Below are 26,374 nucleotides of genomic sequence, written 5' to 3'. Positions count from 1 at the left end.
AAGAGTGAGGCAGCAAGTTGAAGGGAACTCTTGTTTCCCATTCATCTGACAATAACAAAGGTCATAGAGAGAGAACTTGCCAGTGAAACCTTTCCATTGTTCTAAAGAAAGCCCGGGAGTTGACTAAAAAATTAGGATGATGAGGAAGAACATAAGCGATAATGTGAAAGTACAAAATAAATGGAAGAACGGTAAAGTGTAATTTCCATAAGATGCAGTACAAATATGAGAAAGTAAACTTACCACAATGGTAGTCGTTCAAATGATCACTGCTGCAGTAGCCTCAGCTATATGGGCTATATCCAATATCCTTGGCAGGATATAACCCATATAAGCTAAGGCTACTGTAGCACTGAACAATATGATAAACATATGTGCTTCTGCATGAAGTGGCTAAAAAGACTAGAAATTTGTTGACTGTGTTAAATTGGTGGGAATATAAAGCATAATTTTACTTTATCATTAATGCTTAGAAGGACAATAAAGGGACTGAAAATGTAAATGTAAGTACAAAAAAGTATTTTTTATTTTAATAATGTGTGTATAACAAATGTCTTAAAGCAAACACCATGTTATACTGTAAAGCTGCTCTGTATGGAATGTATACATACTTTAAATGTGAGGGTGGGGAGCTCTCATCAGTGACTGTTGTTCATGTTAGTGATATTTTCTTGACTGAGTATATCTGAAGTTTATACTGTAACAAGATAAAGGCAGGTTAGAAGCAATATAATGTGATTTCTGGGCTGTTGGGGGTGTAAGTGTAGTGATCATGTGTATTAAAATATATTTTTCCTTGTTTTTATACAAACGGTACAGGCTAATCTTCGTATTTTACACTGCAGACAACAGATGTTATTTCTAATCAGACTAGAAAAAAATGGAAGGTATGGAAATGGTAGTTTCCTAACACGTGAAATCAGCTGTTTCTTGCATATGTAAAACCATTAGCTGTGTTTTTAATCAGCAAGTGCTTGCAGTTAGAGATGGTTAAGTCTACAGGTGCAGGCAATTAATCAGAAAATGACTGAAGAACATATTCTGAGGCAACTGTATAAAAACCATCATACTTAGCATTTAAAGGGGAACTAGCAAGCAGTTCACTAAAAATAAATGTAAATTTGTCATGCAGACATGAATACTTTTGCAAGTAGTTGCATCTCTAGCAGTCTTAATTAACTCAATATTAAATATAATAGCTCAGAAATTAAGTTAAGAGCTAAAGGGTAACAAGCGCATATTTTCAGAAAGCTAAAATATTAGTTAATTGCGAGAATGCCAGTTGTTTTTCCTATACGTGCGGGAAACACAGATAAGACAAGGGCAAACAGTATCTGTGAAACAGGGACACACACTAAACTAAATGCATACTACATGGTATATCACAGTGGGCTTTACTTTAAAGCACATTACATAAAAAGTACAGTTTTGTACCTACCATAAATGTAGATGTCCGATAGATATGCAACTGCAGTCATAACATATGGGTTGTCCTGCCTCAGGCAGCCCTCGGTCGGCCGGATTCCAAAGTCTGGGTCCGGCGTCGGCCAGTGTCGCCTCCTCTCCGACGTCAGAACGGCTGGAGTATAAAGGCATCGGCCGACGCCATCTTCTTCAGTGTTTCTTGCCCCAGATGCCAGGTGCCCTCCAAGGAAGGCTAAATTTGGTGAATGGATAAACAATTCCAGACATGCACAACAGTAATAAACAGATACACCATAAAAGATACCCCCAGCAAAAAGGAATAGGGGTAGTGGACCCAAAAAGAAAATTGTAGCGGGGTAGGAGGGAGGGAAAATCTGACTGCAGTTGCATATCTATCGGACATCTACATTTATGGTAGGTACAAAACTGTACTATGTCTTTAAGAATGCAACTGCAGTCATAACATATGGGTTGAATACCATAGCCAAGCTGGGGGTGGTTGGAACTAATAAAGGGATGGTGTAGCTAAAATGCCCTGAAGGACTGCCGAAGCAAAGCCTGCTCGGGATCTGGAGTATAAAGGCAGGTTGTAGTGCTTGGTAAATGTATGCACGGAGCTCCATGTAGCAGCCTCTAGAATGTCCTTTGTAGCCACTCCTCTTAGGAAAGCTGTGGATGTGGCTATAGCTCTGGTGGAGTGTGGCCTAATATTGGCTGGCACACCTTTTCCATGAAAGGAATAGCAGAATCTGATGCAGTGCCCAATCCATTTTGAAATTGTTTGTTTGGAGATTGCTCTTCCTTGAACTCCAGCAGCATAGGCTACGAACAGTTGGTCAGACTTTCTGGTGGTCTTTGTTCTGTCCAAGTAGTAGCGTAGTTGTCTGTGTATGTCCAAAGTATGTAGCAGCTTTTCCCCCTTGTTTTGAGGGTTAGGGAAGAATGTAGGCAGGTGAATGGCTTGATTTAGAGACACCCTGGAAATTACTTTTGGCATGAAAGAAGGATTGGTCCTTAGAGAGACTCTGTCCTGATGAAAAATGAGAAAGGGAGGTACTGCCATGAGTGCCTGTATCTCCAAGACTCTTCTTGCTGATGTTACTGCCAATAGAAAAAACGTTTTCCAGGATAGAAATTGCATTTCTGAAGATGCTGCTGGTTCAAAGGGAGGAAGAGTTAATTTTTCCAAGACGAAATTGAGGTCCCATGCAGGTACTGGTGGTTTTCTGGGAGGTTTGATATTCTTTATCCCTCTTAGGAACTGTCTTAGCAAGGGATGTGAGAACACAGGTGGATCACAATTGTATTTTGCTGAGATTGCTGAAGCGTGGATCTTTATGGAAGAATATGAGAGACCAGTATGAAACAATTCTGCCAAGTATTCTAATATCTGAGGTATGCTCAATACTGTTGCATCCTGACCCTTGTTGGCATTCCAGATGATGAATCTCTTCCACTTGGCTGAATAGGTCTTTCTGGTAGAAGGTCTGCGTGCTTCCAGTAAAATCTCTTGAACTTCTTTGGAAAGAGAGATATCGGAAGAAGTTATGTTAACCTCCAGGCTGTCAGATGCAATGTTTGCAGGTTTTGATGAACAGTCCTGTAAGTGTGCTGGGTTAGAAGCAGAGGCCATAGAGGCAGAGGCCACGGTTTGGTCCGAGTTATGCTCAACAGCAATGGGTACCAGTGCTGCCTTGGCCAGTCTGGAGCTATCAAAATGCCTGTTGGTTGTTCTGCTTTGATCTTCAGTATCACCTTGGTCAGCAGTGGTAGAGGAGGGAATGCATAAATTGTTAGGGAATTCCAGCTGAAGGAGAGAGCATCCGTTTTCCAGGCTAGAGGATGGTGAGTTCTTGTACAAAACTTTTCCAGGTGATGGTTCAGGTGAGAAGCAAAGAGATCTATGTCTGGTCTTTCCCATGCCCTTGTTACTTGTGAGAAAATGTGAGGATGCAGCATCCATTCGTGTGGATCCCAGAAATTGCTGCTCAGCTTGTCCGCCAGAACATTGTCCTTGCCTGGCACAAACTGGGATTGCAATTGGATCTTCAGACTCAGGGACTTTTCCCAAAGAATCATTGTTAATCTGCAGAGGGGATAAGAATGAGTGCATCCCTGCTTGTTTATATACCACATAACAGTGGTGTTGTCTGTCCTTATTAGCAAATGTTCTTGTTGAAGTGATCTTTCGAAAGTCTCGATTGCACGTATCACTGCCAACATCTCTTTTTGATTTATGTGCAGATGCCTTTCCCTTGGGTTCCATTGCCCTTGAATGCATCTGCCCTCCATGTGCGCCCCCCCATCCATGATCCGAGGCGTCTGTTGTAATGATTTGACCTGCTTGAGGTTTGTTGAAAGACATGCCATGGTTTAACTGACTTGCTTGAGCCCACCACAGGAATTCCCTTTGCAGACATGGAATAAGTGGGATTACGTCCTCTAGGCTTTGGCTGTGCTGGGACCATAAGCTTTTTAAGTACCATTGCAGCTTTCTCATATGAAGTCTTGCCAAAGGTATCAGAAGAATGCAAGATGCCATGAACCCCAGGGCCTGCAGGATTTTCCTTGCAGTCAGCTGGGAGAGCTTTGCTAGGCCTTTGAAGTACTCTGGTAACTGCTCTTGTTTTTCTTCTGTGAGAAAGGCCATTTGTGTTTTTGTGTCCAGTTTGGCTCCCAGGAAAATAATCTGTTGGGATGGCAGTAGTCTTGATTTTTGAATGTTGACTGTGTATCCCAAGGCCTGAAGTAATTGAATGACATAGTCCAAGTTTGTTATCAAGGTTTGTTTGTTGTCTGCTTGTATCAGGCAGTCGTCCAGGTAGGGGTATATTTGAATCCCCTGGAGTCTGCAGTGTGCCACTACTGATGCCAGGCATTTTGTGAACACTCTGGGCACAGTAGATAAGCCAAACGGCAATGCTGAGAATTGATAATGCTCTGTCCCTGCAAGAAATCTGAGGTATCTTCTGCAACTGTGTCTGACTGGGACATGCAGGTATGCCTCCTTGAGGTCCAGAGTGACCAGCCAAGACCCCTTGCCCAGCATCGGAAGGAGTTGCTGTAACGTCAGCATTTTGAACTTTGGCACAATGAGAAAAGTATTTAGAGTAGACAAGTCCAGTATAGGCCTCCATTTGTTTTCTTTTCTTGGAACAAGGAACAGTCTTGAATAAAATCCCTGGCCTTGTTCCTGAGGAGGGACCTTTTCTATTGCTTTTATTCTTAGCAGCTTTGAAACTTGAATGAGTGCCTCTGCCCTTTGATGATGTGGCAGGTTTGGCATGCCTTGTCTTATTGGTAAAATATGGAAGTGGAATCTGTAACCTTTGTCTATTAAATCCAGAATTCAGTTGTCCTTGGTTAAGATATGCCAGTTCTTTGAGAATAAAGATAATTTTCCGCCTAAAGGTGCTTCTCTTTGAGCTTTGGTAGGCGTCATGAAAGTCAAGTCATTGTGATTGTCCTTGTGGTGCAGCTGGACTTGCCTGCGCCACTTCTTTGATTTGGTGGTTGCCATTGGCGGCCCCTGTAGGAGCCTCGGTATTGCCCACTACCTCGAGCACACCTGTTTTTTCCCCTTTGAAACTTGTCAGTGTCTGGAAAGGACCAATTCTTTGAAGGCCAATTCCTGCTGAATCTGGGTGGCTGAACCTGGAGGAAATCTTTGACTGTCTGAACTGATTTAGCCTTTTCCTCAATGGACTTCAACACATCTTGTGCATTAGCACCAAAAAGCTTCTGTTTTTCCAGAGGTGCATCAAGTAACTTTACTTTAACATGGTCTGGCAGTGGCTGTTCTTTTAACCAAGCATGTCTACGTATAACAGCCCCTGTCATAGCTGCCCTACATGAAGCCTCCAATGCATCATAACCACACTGAAGAAAATGATTGCTAACCTGCTGAGAGTTATGGACCAGATCCTGCAATGCCTTTCTATCAATAGACTCAGGAGAGGCTAGTTTTTTCTGTAAATCATCCAGTAAATAATCCTGGTACTGAAACATATGAAAAAGGCAGTTAAGTGAACTCATGGCAAGGGTGGAAGAGGTATAAACTTTTTTACCCCATCTCTCCAGGGACCTTGCTTCCCTATCCGCTGGCAGTGGATTCTTCGCTGAGGAAGCAGACACTCCTTTGGGGCCCTGTGAAATAGTTTCAAGATCCACAGAGTGGGCCTTAAAGAGATGCTTGTGAGTGTCAGGGACCCTGTAATATCTGTCTGGCTTGACAGGAGCAGGAGGGAGAGAATCAGGGTTAGCACTGGAGTCGGAGAAAACATCATCCAGGACATCCATAACTGGAGGGATAGCTAAAGGTCTGGGCTGGTGTAACTTGAGGAAGGTACGTAGCCTTTTCCTAGAATCAGAAAATTCCTGACCCTGCCACTTAAAATGCTCCCTCATAGAGTGGAGGACTTCACCGAATGAAAAATCCTCTGGAGGAGAGGCAGAGGGAATTGACTCCTCAGCATCAGAGTCCTCATAGGCCTGGAAGGATTCTTCTTGGGTATCTGAATGTTCAGAATCCCCAGAGGCTTCATCTGAAGAGAGGTTGCCAGCCTGCTCAGTTCTAGGCCTTTTCTCTGCAGGCGGCTGAGAACCTCTGTCTGGGTGAGGCTGAGACCCCCTGATAAGAGAAATAAGATCTGCAGCAAGAGACATGATCTGTTTATCAGAAGAAGGGGTCTGGGCAGTAGGTTTAGGATGGGCCTTGGCCTGGCTGGCGGCCTTAGCACGTGCAAAGGCCTTGATGGACATGGATACAGGAGGCCTAGCTGCCCCACATGCAGGAGTAACCTTGTCTACGGGAATGGTGTCGGGTAGATCCAGAACTTCGGTGTCTGGAGGAAAATCAATAACCGGCACCGGTGTAGTCTCCGGGACCGAGGGACGTGTTACTGCTGTGTCGTCGGCCTGGAGCAGTTGAATTACCGCTTCCGAAGGGACCGAAGCACACGCGGAGGGCTTAGGAGAAATATCGGTAGAGGACGCGGGCCGCGGATGTCGGTCCCGGTCCTTTCGTTTTTTGGAAATTTGTGTTGTCGGTTGTTCTGACGGCATGATATAAGCGAAGGATTCGCCGAAAAAGTCTTCGGCAAATTCTGCCCGGCGCCTGAGGGTGCGCTTATTAAAGCAAGCACAGGCAGCACAGGCCGAGACGTCGTGGTCTGGGCCCAGGCAAAGGAGGCAGTAAGAATGGAAGTCCTTATGAGGTATTTGTTTACCACAAGACAAACAATTATTAACTTTCTCAATTTGTTCTGACATCGGCTGAGGCAAGAAAAATGTTCCCCAACGGGGTACTTAGCTTTTAGATGACTTCGGTAACTGAAAACACAGGAGATGACCGACCGGCACTTGCGAACTGCTTCTGCTTCGGGCACCGCGCAGCAAGAAACACTGAAGAAGATGGCGTCGGCCGATGCCTTTATACTCCAGCCGTTCTGACGTCGGAGAGGAGGCGACACCAGCCGAAGCCGGACCCAGACTTTGGAATCCGGCCGACCGAGGGCTGCCTGAGGCAGGACAACCCACCATATGTTATGACTGCAGTTGCATTCTTGAAGGACATCATGTTGCTACAAATTATTACAATTAATGACACCAACATTGTCTACAATACATCTATATCTATCTACACATTGATATCTATTATCTACACAAATATAAAGATAGATATAGATAAGATACACGTGCACATGAATATTAGGAAATATTAGTTACCTAGTTGACAGTGTTCCACATTGTCTGGAAAAATAAGAAGGTCCCGGACAAACACAGGATTGCCAAGAGGCCTGAAATGACTCTTCCCATTTCGTAAATGAGGTAAAGGCCTAAATGAAAAATAAAAATCTAATTTTAGTTGAGATGTTTTAAAACAGGTTAGTTTTAAAAACATTTACTTTTAAATTTGTTATGTAGATGCTTCTATTAGTTTAACATAAATCTGATATCTACAACCTATGAGTCAGAGGTTCATGATTACACCTAATCACTAGATGGTACACCTTTACAATGTGTCACTCATTATTTTTAAACTGGGCTGGGGAGCTTTCCCTGCAAATCAAGCTTACCTAATAACACCAATGATGGAAGCAGGAAATGGCAGGCCTCCACAGTCTCCAGCTCTTTTCCACAAAGATCCAACAAAAGGCTCAAGAGGGAGTGAGACCTGAAAAAGTAGACCCAAGGCCTCCAAAAACACTAGCCTCTTCCTAATGGATACTGGGTAGAATGCTAGACCTGCAGGGAAGTACAGTTGTGTACACTTACCATAAATGTAGATGTTCGAGTGTCTTCACTGTTGCAGTCATCACTGTAGGGTTCTTCCTGCCGGCAGGCAGCCCTCGGTCGGCCAGAATCCCAAAGTCTGGGTCCGGCGTCAGCTGTTCAGTCATGCTCCCTGACGTCAGAGCGCCAGGAGTACAAAGCTGCCAGCCGACGCCATGTTCTCCAGTTTTTCTTGCCCCAGATGTCAGGTGCCTAAAAGTGAAGGCTAATAGTAAAACAAAAATGTAACATACAACAAACCCCATACCCTGTAGCAAATGCACCTCAGAAGAAGGGTGAAGTAGGAAACCACACTAATAAAAGTATAAGAGGGGACAGGAGGGTGGGTAACCCAGACTGTAACAGTGAAGACACTCGAACATCTACATTTATGGTAAGTGTACACAACTGTACTATGTTCATCGTGTTTCACTGTTGCAGTCATCACTGTAGGGTTGAATCCCAAAGCTGAGATAAAGGGTGGTGGTTATAGAGTAGAAGGGGCGGCTAGAAGGCCCTGCAAGACTGCAGAAGCAAAGCCTGCCCTAGACTTAGAATAAAGAGGGAGATTATAGTGCTTAGAGAAAGTATGCACAACTCCAAGTTGCAGCTTCCAAAATATCTTTGGTAGGTACTCCCCTGAGAAAGGCAGCTGAAGTAGCAGCAGCTCTGGTAGAGTGAGTACTAATTTTTCCTGGGATTTGCTTTCCATGATGAGAGTAACAAACTCTGATTCCAAGAGCAATCCATTTAGAAATGGTCTGTTTTGAAATAGCTTTGCCTTGGGAATTTGCTGCATAAGAAACAAACAATTGTTCTGTTTTCCTGATATCCTTGGTTCTGTCCAGGTAAAAACGAAGCTGCCTGTGCACGTCCAAGGAATGCAAGATCCTTTCCCCCTTATTTTGTGGATTAGTGAAAAAAGTTGGCAGGTGAATAGTTTGGTTTAAAGCCACTTTAGAAACCACTTTAGGCATGAAAGTAGGATTAGTCCTTAAAGAGACCCTGTCTTGATGAAAAATAATATAAGGTTCCACAGCCATGAGTGCTTGTAACTCAGAGACTCTCCTGGCTGAAGTCAAAGCCAGTAGAATAGCTGTCTTCCATGATAAATACTTAATATCAGATGTGGCAGCAGGCTCAAAAGGAGGCAGAGTAAGTTTTTCCAGAACATATTTGAGGTCCCAGGCAGGTATGGGTGGTGTCCTAGGAGGCCTTAAATTCTTTGCTCCTCTGAGATACTGTTTCAGAAGTGGATGCGAAAAAATTGGAGGATCTGTATTGTAATGTGCAGAGATAGCTGAGGCGTGTATTTTTATGGAGGAGAAGGATAAACCCTTATGTAACATGTCTGTCAGGTAATATAAAATCAATTGGATATTAGGAATGAGGATCCGAATCCTGAGCATGCATCCAGGTGCAAAATCTCTTCCATTTTCCTTCATAAGATTTTCTAGTGCTAGGCCTTCTGGCTTCTAAGATGACACCCATGACCTGTTTGGGAAGGGTAGGCTTAATCATAGACCCTGAATACGCCAGGCTGCCAGGCTGAGAGTTTTGATATGAGAGTGGAGAACCTGGCCCTGTGTTGGGACAAAAGAATTGGAATCTGAGGTAGAATCCAAGGAGGCTCCTGGGAAAGATTCATCAGTGTTGAGTACCAAAATTGACGAGGCCAATTTGGGGCCAGTAAAATCATCTTGGGTTTGTCCTGCTTTATCTTTAATAACATCCATGGAAGAAATGGTAGAGGAGGAAAGGCATACCCCGAGAGGTTCCTCCAACTGAATGAGAGAGCATCCACTTTCCATGCTAGTTTGTGATATGTCCTTGTGCAAAAAATCTGTAGCTGGTAGTTGAGGGGGGATGCAAACAGATCTATGTTCGGGCAGCCCCAGGCTTCTGTAATCATCTTGAATATTTGGGTGTCTAGCATCCACTCGTGTGGGTCTGACAGGTTCCTGCTCAGGCTGTCTGCCAGAATATTTTGTTTCCCTGGCAGGAACTGAGCTTGTAGATCCAGTTTGCAAGCTAGCACTGTGTTCCATAGAGTCATGGCTAGTCTGCAAAGGGGGTAGGAGTGTGAACCCCCTTGCTTGTTTATGTACCACATAACTGTGTTGTTGTTTCTCCGTATCAGTAGTTGTCCTGGCTGGAAAAGATCCCTGAAAGCCAAGAGGCCATTCTGTACAGCTAACATCTCTTTTAAATTGATATGTAGGTGCTTCTGATCCTCTGTCCAAAAACCTTGCAGGCCTTTCCCCTGCAAGTGGGCTCTCCATGCGTAATCCGAGGCATCCGTGGTTAACACTTGGTTGGCTGGAGACAGACTGAAGGCTTTCCCCTTTGTTTTGAAGACATGCCATGGTCCACCAATGGAATTCCTTTTGTAGGCAAGGCAAGACAGCAATCTGTGTGTCTAGACTGTGGCAATGCTGGGACCATACACTTTTTAGGTACCATTGTATTTTTCTCATATGCAGTCTTGCGCATATGGTATGAGAAGGATGCAGGAGGCCATGCAACCCAAAGCCTGCAGGAATTTCCTTGCAGTTAGCTGAGACATTAACGCCAGGGTTTTGAAAGTTGAAGCTAGCTGAAGTTGTTTTTCGGATGTCAGGAATGCCATCTGGGTTGTTGTGTTTAGAAGCGCACCCAGTAAAGTTATCTGTTGTGTGGGTGTCAAATTTGACTTTTTTATGTTCACAGTGAATCCCAGGTACTTCAGTAGATTTTGAACAAATTCCAGGTGCTGGAGTAGGACACCCTTGCTGTCTGCTTGAATAAGGCAGTCGTCCAGATAAGGGTAAATATGAATTCCCTTGAGTCTGCAGTAAGCTACTAGTGGTGCCAGGCACTTGAAGAAGACCCTGGGTGCAGTAGACAAGCCAAAGAGCAGTGCAGAGAACTGGTAATGTTTCGAGCCGGCCTTGAACCTGAGGTATTTTCTGCAATCCTGTCTGATAGGGATGTGTAGGTAAGCCTCCTTTAAATCCAATGTCAATATCCATGCATTTTTGCTCAACATTGGCAGGAGCTGCTGCAAAGTAAGCATCTTGAACTTTGGTATCTCCAAGAAAGTATTTAAGACTGACAGATCCAGGATGGGTCTCCAGGAATTTTGTTTTCTGGGAACTAGAAAGAGCCTTGAGTAAAAGCCTTGCCCCGTCTCTGATTGTGGAACCAGTTCTATGGCCCTCATAGCCATGAGGGATCCCACCTGGTTTAATGCCTCTGCCCATTGCTGTTTTGGTAGGTCTGGCCATCCGTTTGGTCTTGGCAAGATATGAAAGTGGAATTTGTAACCTCTTGAAACTACATCCAGAACCCACTTGTCTTGGGTTATGTAAGTCCAATTTTGGTGAAAAAGAGAGAGTTTTCCTCCTAGAGGGGCTTCCAGGATAGAGGTTCCTGGAGCCAAGCAGGGGGAGTCATTGAGCCCGTTTTCTGTAAGACTGAGGCCTGTCCTCTCCACCCCTGGGGTGGAAGCACTCCACTGTCTAGGTCTATAAGAGGTCTGTGCTTGGGTCCTCCCTCTGGAGCGCCTATATCTACCCCTCTGAGGCCTGTCCGAGCTGGGAAAGGACCAATTTTTAGTTGGCCAATTTCTGCTAAATCTTGGGGACTGAACTTGTAAGAAATCCTTAACCGTTTGCATGGATTTTGCCTTATCCTCCATTTTCTTTATCACCTCTTCAGCCTTAGACCCAAACAAAACATTATGCTGAACAGGAGCATCCAGTAACTTTGCTTTCACTTGATCAGGCAAGTTTTGTTTCTTTAACCAAGCATGCCTTCTAATGACTGTGCCAGTAGCAGCCACCCTGCATGAAGCCTCCAAGGCATCAAAACCACAGTGTAAGCCATGCTTCCCCACCTGCTCAGTAGCATGCATCAAATCATGTAATTCCTTATTATCTGCACATGCAGAAATGGTACCTAGCTTTTGTTTCATAACAGACAGCAGAAATTGCTGATATTTTAGCATATGAAATTGACAATTTAAAGCCCTAATGGATAAAGTAGCAGAAGTGTACACTTTTTTGCCCCATCTCTCCAAAGCTCTAGAATCCTTATCTGATGGAATAGGGTTTTTAGCAGAGGCGGCCTTAACACCCTTAGGACCCAGAGAAATGGTTTCTCGATCAGCAGCAGGATTTTTTATAAAGGAACTGGTGGGAGTCAGGGACCTTGTAATATCTGTCAGGCTTTGCAGGGGCTGGAGGAAAGGAGTCAGGAGTTAAATTAGCCTCAGAAAAAACATCATCCACAATATCCAAAATAGGAGGAATAGCCAGGGGTCTGTGTTGGGGAAGAAGAAGGCAATCCCCAAGCCTTCTCTTAGATTCAGAGTACTCCTGTCCCTCCCAGTGAAAATGTTTCCTCATGTCATGTAAAGTTTCCCCAAAAGAAAAATCCTCAGGGGCAGAAGCTGAAGGAATGGATTCCTCAGCATCAGAATCCTCATAAGGAGGGAAAGTATATTCCTGTTCAGAGGAAGACACTGAAGAAATAGATGTCTGATCAGAGGATTCACAATCCAATTCTTGCCTTGGCCTTTTGTCTGGAGGGGGATGTGAACCCCTAATCATAGTTATTAAGTCCTCCACCATTTTAAGCAGTTGTTTTTGAGACTTGGGTCCTGGATCAGAGGAGGCCTGGGCTTGAGTCTTAGATTTAGAAGGAGTCTTCGCCTTTGTCTTTGCCTTTATCTGAAGCTGTGTAGGCCTGAAAACCCCCTCAGAAGCCGGTACCTGCACAGCGGCTCCGGACCCATCCAAGGAAACATTGTTTCGAAGGTCCTGCACCTGTAGTACTCAAAGGCCTAGTTGGCTCCTCGTGGGAGTCCGTTTCGGCAATTGGTTCTGTAATGGCCGACGACAGGGGCTGCAAAAGCGCCTCACTGACGACGGCTAAACCTGCAGCTGGCTCTGCTTGTAAACAGTCATCTGATTTGGACCTCGGAGGCCTGTCCTTATCCTTGCGTCGTTTGTGAACTCTGGTAGTCGGAAGCGTGTCAGACGACATATTGTAATTAAATCGCCTGCCAAAGTAGTGAAAAGCAAAATCGTATCTCTGCTTAATAGTACATTGGTTATATCTAGCACAAAACCGACAACTAGCTACGTCGTGGGTCAGGGCCTAAACAAGGAATACAGTAAGAGTGGAAATCCTTATGAGGTATTTGCTTCCCACAAGAAATACAGTTATTAACTTTTTCTGACATCGGACTGGAGCAAGAAAAAAGTTTCCCCAACGGGGTACTTAGCTTTGAGAAGAAGACGAAAGTCTTCGGAATGAAGCACGAAAAATATCAGGTGTCAGCCGACCGGCACTTGCAAACTACTTCCACAGCACGGCAAGAAAGACTGGAGAACATGGCGTTGGTTGGCAGCTTTGTACTCCTGGAGCTCTGACGTCAGGGAGCATGACTGAACAGCCGACGCCGGAACCAGACTTTGGGATTCTGGCCAACCGAGGGCTGCCTGCCAGCAGGAAGAACACTACAGTGATGACTGCAACAGTGAAACACGAACATCAAATGCTCAGAGATCTGGAGTTACAATAGCTGCCTATGTAACAACCTACCTTTTTCACATAATCTTATTCAGCCATTCTTACTTCTGAACATATCTTGAGTTGGACTACTAGGATCGATAGACAAATCATGACAGCTGGCCACAAAGGATTGTTCTGTAACAATACAGCCGAGATACAGACAATACAGTCTAGCTAGAAAAGGTGATGAATGTCTGTGTCTTGGACCAAGATACCTTGATTTCCTGTTAGCATGCTACACTAGTTACAGCCTCTAGTAGTATAGAATCTAACTTGGAGAACAATGCAGTTATCCCCTTTTCAAGCTTCATCAGGAAATGCAGGAAGTCAACCAACTCAACAAAGACGAAGTGATAACAACAGCACCAAAATATGTATTTCAGTGGTTTCTGCCAGCAAGGCCATGAACTGTCCTCCTCCAATAAGGGTAGCTGCTGACAAACAGCATTTCATCAACTCTGTTTGAGTCAGTTTCTGACAAAGTAAGTGGGTCCCCCACCTGCTATGACAAACTATTCATTCTGCCCTTTATTCCCATGCTTTGTTGTAACAACAACTTGGCGTATCCCACTGCTGGGCAGGTCTCATCTTCATTATGGGGGAGGGCCAGAATCTGCCCCAATCTCAGTCTGCACCTAATCATCTAAGACTAACTCTCCAGCCTAATTACTCTGTTACTATAACAGCTAGGCACACCCCACAGCCAGCAAACCCCATTTCTTCTCTATAAGCAAATGCCTTGAAGCTCTCCTAGGCTGAAGCAGCCCCTAACATTCATTTCTGAATTTGTCAGTCTGCTCCACTTTGATTCAAATGTCAAGTTTTCAAGTCACGCATCTCAAATGATAGACTTTAACTATAGCCTTCAATAAGTGCTGTGCCATGAATGCTCCTGTTGAGAGGAAATTAAGAACTAGGGCCATTCCACACTAGTATGCAGTGACTGGGCTGCTTTACCAGGCAAGTTTATATTACACCAGAAGATCAATGCTGTTACACTGCATTCCTGACAGATTTAAGGGCAAGGTTTTGAACCCATGGCTGTTCATCAAAGTAGGACTATTGGAACTGTGAGGAAAAATAAGGCTCAATAGTCCAGACTGTAGAGGTAGACAATCCCTAGCACTACAGTCAGACAGTGATACTTGAGCACATTCTGATTGGCATTTCACTGCAGACTATCAGAGGAGAGTATCTTGATTGGTTTCAATTTTTAACTTTTCTGACAGCATTTCCTATAAATCTCAGTAAATGTGTGGACAACAAACAATGATAAATACAGTGAATATATCTAAAATATATGTGCATATCCAAGTTTCACCACTACTCTTCACCCCAAGTTTGTCTGTCTGGCATTTGAACATATTCCAAGAGCAGAAAAACAATACTTAGCAAAATGTGTTTGGAAACTTTTCTGAAGACCGTTAAACCATGAACTGTTATCATGGGCCAGACAGTTTTGAACAAGATCTGATACTCTGGGCCTTTATGAGTGTTTGTTTTAATGGAACAGCATACACAGCTAGTGCAAGTTGACTCTTCATGGTAGGGTTGCACCTCTCTCTCCCTTGTTTCTTAGTGCAAAAAATGCAATCTTGGTCCTTCTGTCAGATGAAACACTTGTGGTGGGGCTTTGTCAACACTCTCCCCCAGAACACCTGAGAAGCCACTGGCTAGTGTAGTCCCCTAAATCAACTATGTCTTCATCAACACACAGATCCAACGGTGGTGGAAATTTTTCTACAAAAGTGCAAGGATGTGTATCTATTAATACATAATAAAAAAGAATATTTGGGTGACGCCCCTGTAGTACCAGTTTATCACTTAATATTTTGATTTATTTGACAAGGCTTAATATGTAGAGAGTGAAATGCTACTGATGAAGTGATTTATCTACAACCCATTAACCACTTCCACCCCCCCCCCCCGGCTCCTCTAACTCAAATGTTGTTAATCCAACTTGCATCAACCGAATAGGAGTTGTAATCAAAATCTACACACTGCATAGCCAAAGAAAAATGGTTGGCCAGACAGACCCCTTATTGTGGATGAACCTGTGTGCTCTAAGACAAAGACACCCATGATCCTGCTGAGGAACTCACTCTCTTTCATGCAGATCTTCCAAGCTGAGACAAACTTAGAGATCTTCCAAGGTTGGAGGTGTCATGGGAAAGAAAGCAAATTAGAAGCATGTTTCCTGGGAATGTAATGACTTGAAAGATTTTAAAAATTCTCTACTGGGTACTCTATCAGAAAGGTTGGGGGAGCCAATTATTGCAAGCAAGGAAATGATTCTTTTGAGTTGGGATATAAAAACTTACAGTTTTAATGCTACTGGTCACCAAGAAAGCAATTACTAGAAAATGCAAATCAAAATTTAAAGCAATCATAATCCAAGTATTGAATAGTGCAAACAGAGAAAAATAATTGGGATGGAATCTTTAGAAAAGGGATGGAACAAAATACATAGAAATAAGTGGAATTTGTGGGAACAATACATACAGAATAACGTTCAAGAGAAGGAAGAGTGACATTTCAGGGAAGACAGGACATTAGCAATTTATGTAATGCAGGAATGAATAATGTTGTTGCTGTTGTGTTGTGTCTTTCGACTTTTCCCAGTTAGGGGTTGCCACAGCGGAATTCCGGTCCGCTAATGATTGGCAGTAGATTTTTTACGTGCTGGCTTGCCGGGCCTAGCGCACAACCTTCAATGAAGGAACGCCCATTCACGCATGTCGCCACACAGAAGACGCTTCGAGTACTTGCTAAAGAAAAAAACACAGTACATTGTGTTTGCACTTACCATAATTATAGTCTTTCAAGCAGATCAATGTTGCAGTTCTTTCTTGCTTAGTCTGATGCACAACTCTACTTTTGCTTTACATTGTCAGTTCACTGGTCATCTTGAATCATTAGAGCTCCAGAGGCCATCAGGTATACCCTAGACATTGCTCAGAGTCCACTACCTCCTCTTCCCAGGTTTCTTCACAGGACTTTGTCAGGCTGGCCCAGGATTCATGGATTTCAGGAAGACCAGTCAACTCACCTTGTAAAAGGGTCCTGTGGCAGGAGCTTGTCTAGTGAAAAAATAGGGACACTTCCACACGGAGATTCAGACTCTTCAAAATCAGAAGATGAGGAGTAACTGGCATAAGTAGAACATACTCCCCTTAGACTTTTGAAGATTGTTTCTTTCTTTTTTTTTAACAACATTTGTATTAATTTCATATTTACAATATATACACAGAAAGGAAGAAATTCAACTTGAGATATTGTTATACAATGATAAGAATACATTGAATCCAGAGAAAAAGAAGTTATGTACTCACCATAACATTCCATGTTTGTTGTCCATCTCGCCCTTCATTCTTCCATAATGTTCGGAGCTGATCCTCGACTCCTACTTGGCCTACTACAAAGCTCAAAGTCTTCTAGTTGGCTCGGGGCTAGGTAGGTATCCCATGGTGCACCAGTATAATCCCCAAATCTTGTTTGCTGCTAAACTATAGAAAGACAGAAAAAAAACTATCCAGAAAGAACAACAATAATAAAAGGTCTCCACCTGTTATGAAAAATTTTTCTGTCTCCAGATCATTCCAGGAAGGGGATAGGAGGGTGGGTTCATAAGAATGAAGGACGAGATGGACTACAAACATGGAACGTTATGGTGAGTACATAACTTCTTTATGTTCTGTAGTCCTATCTCGCCTTCATTTTTACATATGGGACAACGTCCCTAGCACCTTATTCTTGAGTGGCTCACAGAAAAGTACTCCTGAGTACCATGGAACCAAAGGAGGCTCTACCCCTAGAGGTCAAATCCAATCTGTAATGAGTAATAAAGGTATGAGGGGTGGCCCAGGCTGCTGCTGCACAAATATTATCAATTGGAACCCTGTCTTGAAAGGCTGCAGAAGTAGACTGAGATCTGGTAGAATGAGCCTTAATCTTGAACGGTAAAGGCTTTCCATTGGAAGAATAAATGTAGGATATACAACTGGAAATCCAATTCGAAAGGGTCACTTTGAAAACTGGGAGATCTAATCTGGAGTCGGAGAAGGTAACAAACAGTTGGTCAGACTTCCTGAACACCTTGGTCCAGTGTAGATAGAACCGTAATTGTCTGTGAACGTTCAACTGATAAAATCTGTATTCTGCTGCATTGGAATGATTAGGAAAGAACACCGGAAGCTCAATAGTTTGGTTCAAGTTATTATGAGAGCACACCTTAGGGACAAAGGATGGATTTGTGCGAAGAGATCTCTATCTTTGTGGAAAATCAAATAAGGAGGCTTGATAGAACATGCTTGTAACTCTGATACTCGTCTACCAGATGTGATGGCCACCAGAAACAAGGTCTTCCAAGACAGAAACTTCAATGAACACGAATGAGCATATTCAAAGGGTGGAGACGTTAATTTGGAGAGAACAAAGTTCAGATCTCATGAAGCTACCGGTTCCTGAAAGGGAGGTCTCAGCAAGTTAGCACCCTTCAAGAAGGTTTTACACAATCTGTGTGACATCAGATTAGACTCATGTTGACCCAAATGAAAACTTCATATTGCTGTGGCAGCAGCAGAACCCTGGTGAAAAAGTTCAGACAAGAAATCCAAAACCACTGGAATGGATGTGGTGTAAGGGTCAACATTCCTTTCCACAGCCCAGACAGAAAACCTTCTCCATTTGCTGGTGTATAACTTTTTAGTGGAGGGTTTGTGAGAAGATGTGAGAATGTGGGTCACAGCGGGTGAAAAATCATGAAGCCTGACTAGGGATGGAACTGAAGCAGCCATGTTATCAAATTGAGGGTGCGGAGGCTGGGATGAAGTGAGTCTGACATGTGCATCAAGAAATCTGGCACTGGGTCCAGAGTCCATGGATCATCTAGTAGGTGAGGCCCAAAAAAGGGGAACCAAACCTGACGAGGCCAGTAAGGAGTGATGAGAATCAATTTGCTTCCCAACAGTTTCGCTTTCTGAATCACCTTGGATACGAGAGGTAAGAGCAAAAAAAACAGTCCAGGATAAAGCAGGTCAGGTCTGATGAAGTGCCTATTGTAGGGCATGAAAGTACTAACCTTTTTATGTTTTTAATATTGTTTTATTAAAGAGTTTTTAAGTGGGACCGTGCTTGGTCCTGGACTGATTTTTTACTGTATCCTGGATTTTGTTTGTACAGGACCTTTACTGCTTTAGACATCTTGGTTTTTACTTAATTTGAGAGGAAAGGGAAAGCATAAAGGAGACCCAGGGGCCAATCGTGCACAAGTGCGTCTCTCGGTGACTCCCCCGGAGGGGGGATAAGGGAAAAATAGCTGCTACATTTGGAGTTGATCGGACTGGCGAAAAGATTGCAGGAAGGCTGTCCCCATCTGAGGAAAATCTGTTCCGGTATTTCCTGCTTCAGAGACCACTTGCTACTAGAAAGCGCTGGGAAGATATCACCCATTTCCAAACACGAATAGCCTCTCGACAAAGGGGGTAAGATCTGGTTCCGCCTTGTTTGTTGAGATACCATACTACCGACATGTTGTCTGATTGTATTTCTATCGTCCCAAGAGGAAGAAGGTCGTGGAGTGCTTGCAACGCCAGAAGCACCAGCCTCATCTCTAGAACATTAATATGCAGGTGAACCTCATGATCTTGCCATGTGCCTTGGACAGTATTGCCTAGATAATGCTCCCCCCCACCCTATCTGTGAGGCATCCGTGGTCACAACAGCAATGGGTTGGCGAGGAAGGAATGGAGTGCCTGTCGTTAATTGGTTGGGTCTGATCCACCAACGGAGGTCCTCTTTGCAGGACTTTGTTAAAATGATGTGGTGGGATAGAGGCAGTTGTTGGAAGGACCACTGGGACCACAGGATCCATTGAAGAATCTGCATGTGTAATCTGGTAAGAGGAACTAGCAATATGGTGGAGGCCATGGTCCCCAAGAGTTTCAGCACTGTCTTTGCCTTGACTTTCCTGAGGAGGAGTAGACAAAGGACTTGTTGTATGAGGTTCTGGGCTCTTTCTGCTGGAAGATGAGCTAACATGGCGACTGTGTCTATTTCTACGCCTATAAAAATCATATATTGAAAGGGCAATAAGGCTGACTTTTCCCAATTTATAGTAATCTCCAACTGGGCACAAAGTTGAATAGTTGAATCTCTGGTTTGAAGAAGTAGATGCCTGGTGGAGGCAGTCAGGAGCCAGTCGTCCAGGTACGGAAACACTGGGAATCCTAGCAGTCTCAGGTGAGCTGTCACTACTGCCATACACTTGGTGAACACCCTGGAGGCTGTGGAGAGACCAAAGGGCAGAGCACGAAACTGGTAGTGACTGGCTCCCAGCCAGAAGCGTAGATGGCTCCTCAATGCTCTGTCCATTTTTATGTGGTAGTACGCATCTTGGAGGTCTACTGAGCACATCCAAGTTTCTTTCCCTAATAGAGGGACTATAGACTGCAGTGGCACCATCTGGAACTTGTACTCCTTTACGGATTAGTTTAATTTGTTGAGGTCCAAGATGGGCCTCCAGTCCCATGTATGTTTTGGCACTAAAAAGAATCTGGAGTAAGTTCTGAATCCTACCTGGTGTGCGGGGATGGTTTGGATGACTCGATTTGCGAGCAACTTGTTCATTTCTACAGTTGCTTGATCCCTGTGATTAGGTGGAACATCCAGGATCCTCTTGGGAACATGAGGTGGAAGAGAAAAGGGTATGGAATAACCTCTGGTGATAATTCTTTGTACCCATTTGTCTCAGGTGATGCTTAGCCAGGCTTCTGGATACAAAGAAATGCGACCTCCAACTGGCTCCAGAGAAACACAGCCGGGCCCCACATCAGGAGTGCTGATAGGGCCGGCCTCGAAACGAATTGCAGCCACCCTGGTTTTGCGGTCTGCCCCTGCCTCTGGGGCGATGTCTACCATTTGCTCCTCCTCAGCTTCCTCGGAAGGAGGAGTCACCCTGTACATCCAGGAAAAACCTCCGGGACTACTTGAACCACATCTTACCACTTCTCTGACCCTTGTGGTATGGTCTAGAAGGGACGGTAAAACGTACTCCCACAGCAGAGTGCGTTTTCCCTTCTTGCTCACACCTGGTGAGTGTGTCTTTTACCTTAGGTCCAAACAAGGAAGAACCATCAAAGGGAGCGTTGGTAAAGGTAGACTTAAACGGCTCCACAAAATTACACAAGTGCATCCAGGAATGCCGCCAAAGGGAAACTCCTGAACCCACTGCCCTGCTCTCTCCATCAGCTGCACAAGACAGCCTCATTGAGGAGTTGCACAATGGCATTCAAGGTGGACAACTGAACAGACATCTTATCAGGGACTCCTTCATTAGATGTACCTTGTAGAGTCTCTCCCAATTTCTTAAGGAGATCTCTCTGAAGCCTTGTAAAATGTGTTAGGTACTTCAGCGATCTGAGAGTGAAAGCCGCTGACAAAAAGGTACGTTTCCCATATCTATCCATCGTCCGAGACTCCTTGTTGGGCAGATGAAGTCTCCACTAGTTTCTTCTTAGTAGCCGCCGCCGCCGCCACCACCATGGCATCTACAGGAACGCCCTTGGACAAAAATTCATTCTCCCTGGGGGCTGACAAGAATTTATTGGGTCTCCTGGGGACTGGTTCCACAGCAGTCTCCCACACCTTTTGACCAACAATGTCTAAAAGTTCGTCGAAAAGTGGAGACATCCAAGAAGCTGAAGGTTGAGACCCGAAAGCCTTCAGGTACACAGACTCATCAGAAGGAGTAACAGTGGGCCAGCTGCCCCTCTGCTTAAGGATCTCTAGGATGTCTACAAAGGAGACCAAAGGGTGACTTGGGGCACCCTTCTGACTCCTCGAGGTCAGTGTCAGAGGTAAGAGACTCATCCTGGGAGTCTACATGCTTCCTCTTGCATGTCCTCTTGTGAGGGGGCTCCTTAGAAGGATATTACGGGGAGGTCTCAAAAGAGTGGGGGCCACCAGCCGGGGGCTCCTGAGGCTGCGGGTTTCTGCTGTCAAGAGAGAGAGTAGGTGCTGAGATGGAGGTCGGTGCCCGAGGGGGAAGAGTGTCGGTACCCCTGTGTGGAGCTGATGATTGGGACAGCACACTCCACATCATCTTGAAGGCTGACCTCTCTGGCTCCGAAGACCTCCTTGGCTCCAAGGAGACAGAGGAAGTCATCGGCTCTGCGACAGATGTAGGGTCCGAGATCACCCTAGCCACTGCACCGAGAGGGAGACTCAGACCTGAAGAGGTCCGAGTCCAAGCATCTCTGTTGGGGATGACTGGAGAGCTTCAATTCCTAGACACCTTGGAAGGCACCGAAGGTGTCGGAGCAGAGCCCAGCTCCAAGACAGCCTTGGGGGGAGCAGGAACCGAGGATTCCACATCCAGCGGTACCGAGCACTCCAGCTCCGAAAGCCGAGCATGGCTCGGAGGAGGAACCACAGAAGGGGAAATGGACTCAAGTGGCTCCAGGATGGACTGGATCAGAACCAACAGCATTTTTGGCAAGGCAAATGACTTCAGGAGTTTCAGCACTACTCTCTCCACATCTTCTTCTGATAGGCTCCTGGAAGATCTGGAAGACAGTGTGGGAGATCTGGACCTCTGTAATATAGGGGGTCCTTAAAGTTGGGGAGACCGGCAATGGACCTCTGTACCGGCTCCGTTGTTTGCTATCAGTAGTCGGCTCCAAAACGCATGGGGCCGACACTGGAGTCGTAGTATCAATGGCCTTGATCGCTTCCAAGATCAGTGGAGCCGAGGAGGGAGAAGTATTATTTGGTATCAAAAGATTAGGAGGTGGCTCTGAAGCACCAGATGGTGCCAGGGAATGCCTCTTGGAAGGTTTAGCCTTTTCTTTTTTAGATGCAGGAGATTTGGAGGAAGACGACGAACTGGTCAAGTCTTCCTCGAAAGAAGGCTTAAGAAGACCTTTTAATATTAGTTTATTCTTCCACTCCTGTAAGACCCTGGCACTGAAAGAATGGCAAAACAAACATGTTTCTTATTTATTTATTTTATTTTATGTATTTACATTTGTTTACTGGGAAATTCTAACTGGACGCAGGTCCTATTTCAGTGGATGCCCAGGGAGAAAAGCTCCACATCATGTACATGATAAATAGAGATACAAAGTTACAGCAATAGTAAACAACATTACAGGTTGTTGGCTTTAATACAATAAGATATTGCTTATCAACAGTATATACAGTAATGGTTGCAAGTTGAGATAGTTTCTTGTCATTTATAATATTAGTAACAAAGTTGTCATTTATAATATTAGTAACAAAGTTGTCAGACAAGATGTTAAAGTGTGTAAAGACAACTAGCTATTTCTGACTGTGGTTAGTAGTGGCGATAGTACAGTTTGGGTTAAGAGTCTGGGGGGGGGTAAGGGGGGGTGTTAGTCTGGATTAGAACAAGGACAAGATTCTTGCAGATGGATGGCTCCGAGCCAATACCCACAGATGCTGTGACCATCGGTAATAGACATTTTCAGAGAGCATTTTACACATTTCTTAAACTGTAATATAGAAAAAAATAGCAAAATGTGTTAAACTTAGCCACGGCCAAGAAGAAGCACATCTGAACTCGTCAACGTGGCAAATGAGATCTGGGGATTATACTGGTGCACCATGGGATACCTACCTAGCCATGAGTCAACTAGAAGACTTTGAGCTTTGTAATAGGCTGAGTCAGATGAAGAATGAAGGTGAGATAGGACTACAGAACATTTTTTGTTAACAATCCTTGGATAAAGGTGTCTTGTCTCAGTGAAACTTTTCGTAAAGTCTAACTCTTTCTGAATTATCTGATGTTTATTATGCAAACTTTTTGCTATTATTTTATAATTTTGTCAATGTTGTGCCTCTGTAAATAGTGTATATAGTTGTAATGTATCTTTTTCATTGTTCTTTTATGTTCGTATATTGTATCCAAGACATTGATATTATTATTAAAATTATCATTTCCTCACTTCAGTAAAAATATCTGATAAAAAAAAAAAGGAATACATTGAATCAAGATAATCTTATACAATTGACACATTAAGAATACTGGTATTTCAACAGCAACATTTCAAAGTTATCCCAACAACTAAACATCTTACTATGATTTATTGATCTTATTCTGATCACTTCTTTTTCAGTTTTACATATTATTTTGTTAAATCTAAAAATTCTTTGAAAGTAGGAACTAAGCTCCATTCCCAATGTTTTGTAATAACTCTTCTGGCAACTGCCAAGAGAGTCCAAGAGAGTATTTTCTTTTACAGATACAGGAAGTGGAACATTCATTAGTACTACTAATCTAAAGAACAATCATCAGACATAACCCCTTAACAATGTACTTATCTCTTGCCAATATACATTTAATTTTTCACAGTTCATAAACTTGTGTCCAATCAGCTTTTACCTCCTTACTATGTCTGCAACGAACTAAAGTCATTTTACAAACACTCTTTGTATATATCTCCACATAAAAATAACTTTCCAGTATAAACTTGAAAAAGTTTGACTAACTTGATTTATGTATCAAAGCTTTATTCTTACCATCTACTGAGTAACTCAATCCACCACTATCTAAAAAGTTTCGGAATTTTGCATCAAAATAATTATTTATAATTAACTTATACAGCTTGGATAAGCTTCCTTTGTAGGTCAATCAACCTTCCATAACAGCAATATACACACATAATGGGGGAATAATATTCTGTTCCTCTTCATTCATATTATCCATAAATTGATTTAATTTCTTACTGATGGATAATATTAATTGGTTAGGAGATTCATTCAATTTGTATACTTTTATTAAATATTGTGGGGACTTAGCTTTTCCTTTTCAAAGCAATCAAGCCATAATACAACTCCATTCCTTTTTAGTAAATTCATTTTAGCATTGTTCTGAGTTTCCTTAAATCTAGAGGTATATCCAACAGGAAAACATAAACATTTCCATTTTGATATTAATGGAGTTTAAAAACATATTTCTCAACTGTTTTAGGAATTGATTTTATATATATATTGAGTCTAAAGATGGAAATTATCTCCTTCTAAGATGCATTTTGTTAACCAGATGAAAGGATTATTGTATTTTTCTAATTTACCATCTTTAATAAATTTATAAGAATTTAGTACAATCGGCTCCTGGATGGTTTTCCATTGACTAGTGTAGGTTGAGTGTATTAACAGTATAATAGAGATAAAACTGGCAGCAATAGGATTATTATTTGTACCATGGTTAAGATGTTCATGGATTTTTTCTTTTAAAATATTAAGCATTTCCTAAATATCTGAAGTAAGCTTATTACTGTGAGAATTTCGGATATTAATGATTTGTACCTTTTTGCTTAACATCTTATTTTTATTGGCTAATCTATGTAGATTTTTGGAGTCATCGCATAACTATGCAATTGTATTTTTTCTAAAGCCATCTCCATTTATGCATTAAAACTGCTTGATATTTTGTCATTTTTTTAATGATTTCAGTTTAATATCTTTGTTAAAACCTCGAATTGTGTATTTCATGTTGTATTTCTAACAACTCTTTCCCCATTCTTTCATTTTATTACTAGCCCATCTTCCCACTCTATTTTTAATGTGCATTTTAAGGAGTCTTATAGTATGATCTTACCAACCTGACCATTATCATTCAAAGATAAAAATATCCTCGATTTGGTCCTTAAGGTAAATTTTAAACTCTTTTAATTTCATCATACATACTGGGACTCTATAAATAATCTGAAATTTTCTTATATCCATTACTATATTAATACTTAGTGCATTATGATCAGACAGAGGATAAGGAATAGTTTTACAATAATTCACTTTAAGTAAATCTAAAGAGACATAAATATTGTCTATTCAAGTTTGTCTCTCATGTGCATAAGAATAATGAGTGAAGAACAATGACTTTTCTTCTTTTACCTGTAAATCAACTAAATTATTATTACTAATCCATTTAGTACTTTAGCTAATTCCAGCATTTTAGCTTTCTTCTGTTCATGTGCATCTTCTGTACTAGATATGCAATTAAAATCCCCTGCTAAAATTACACTACCCTTCCAATGACTTTGTAGAGAGTTTAAGTGATCTTTTAGCCACTCTTGCATCTATTCCAGGGATCCAATAAAATTAGCAAATGTATAGAGTTTGCCAGTATATTTAATTAAGACAGATCTATACATTCCTTTAGGATCATTAAAAGCTTCCATGGCCTTAGGCATTACAGTGAATTTTCTCCAAAGTATAGCAGTTCTTCTCCTCTCTTCTGTTAAAAGAAGCAGATGATAACATTTCGTAACCTAAGTTATTTAAATATTGTATATCATATCAGGTGAGCCTCTTGCAAGGATATAATGTCTTCTCAATTTAATGCTAGATGAATCATTAATGATTTCCTTTTGTTGCCATTCTTTAGTCCACCTACATTAATAGATAACAGATTAAAACTATACATACTGTGAATTTTAAAAAAAAGATTCATTTCAAAGGATAATGATACATTTATCCACCATATTAATTTAATTATATATACAAGACTCTAATGTATTCCTCTGACAATATCTTGACGTTCTAGATTTTTTTGAAATCTTCCTTTCTATAAACTAAAGTACTTAAATTCAAAAATAAAAAGAAAGACAAGTCTACAACTGTAACTGTACATAATACTAATAAAACACAACCTACCATGGATATAGTTCCTAGTCTGCCTACTGAACAGTCAAACTGATAAACTATTGCTTTACCTAGCAACACCTAAAAATTCATCCAAAAACTAACCAAAAGCTACAGTGACTTACAATTAATTAATATAATATAATAAATCAATACAATATATTACACATAGGTTAAAATACTACAATATATATTCCACCATTTAAAACTATTCCTTCCATTACTACACACACGTTTAATGATCCTCTTCTATTAATCATAGACATTAACAAACAGTATACTATATACCCATTTACATAATAGTAAACAAATAGTATACTATATACCCATTTATATAGTAGTAGTACAAATTACTCATTAATATTCCTAACTAAGTCTCTAAATAAATCAGTATAACATAGTGGGACGTGAAAAGAAAAAGGTGTGTGTAAACGTACAGGTCACAGGTAACCTT

General features: G+C 42.4%; 1 protein-coding gene across 1 annotated transcript in view; it reads right to left on the bottom strand.

Moving 5' to 3' along the window:
- The window catches only part of SMCHD1 (structural maintenance of chromosomes flexible hinge domain containing 1), a 3,546,415-nt gene that overhangs the window by 413,318 nt on the left and 3,106,723 nt on the right, over positions 1-26,374 (bottom strand). Inside the window, exon 43 of the mRNA XM_044065561.1 lies at positions 7,153-7,262. Coding sequence (XP_043921496.1) covers positions 7,153-7,262 — 110 coding nt within the window. The remainder of the gene's footprint in view (positions 1-7,152; positions 7,263-26,374) is intronic.

This window comes from Protopterus annectens, chromosome 3.part0, assembly GCF_019279795.1.
Source record: "Protopterus annectens isolate FY-2018-M chromosome 3.part0, PAN1.0, whole genome shotgun sequence".
NCBI classification, from domain to species: domain Eukaryota; kingdom Metazoa; phylum Chordata; order Ceratodontiformes; family Protopteridae; genus Protopterus; species Protopterus annectens.
Note: the sequence above shows the minus strand (reverse complement) of the source record. Positions and strands in the feature narration are given on the sequence as shown.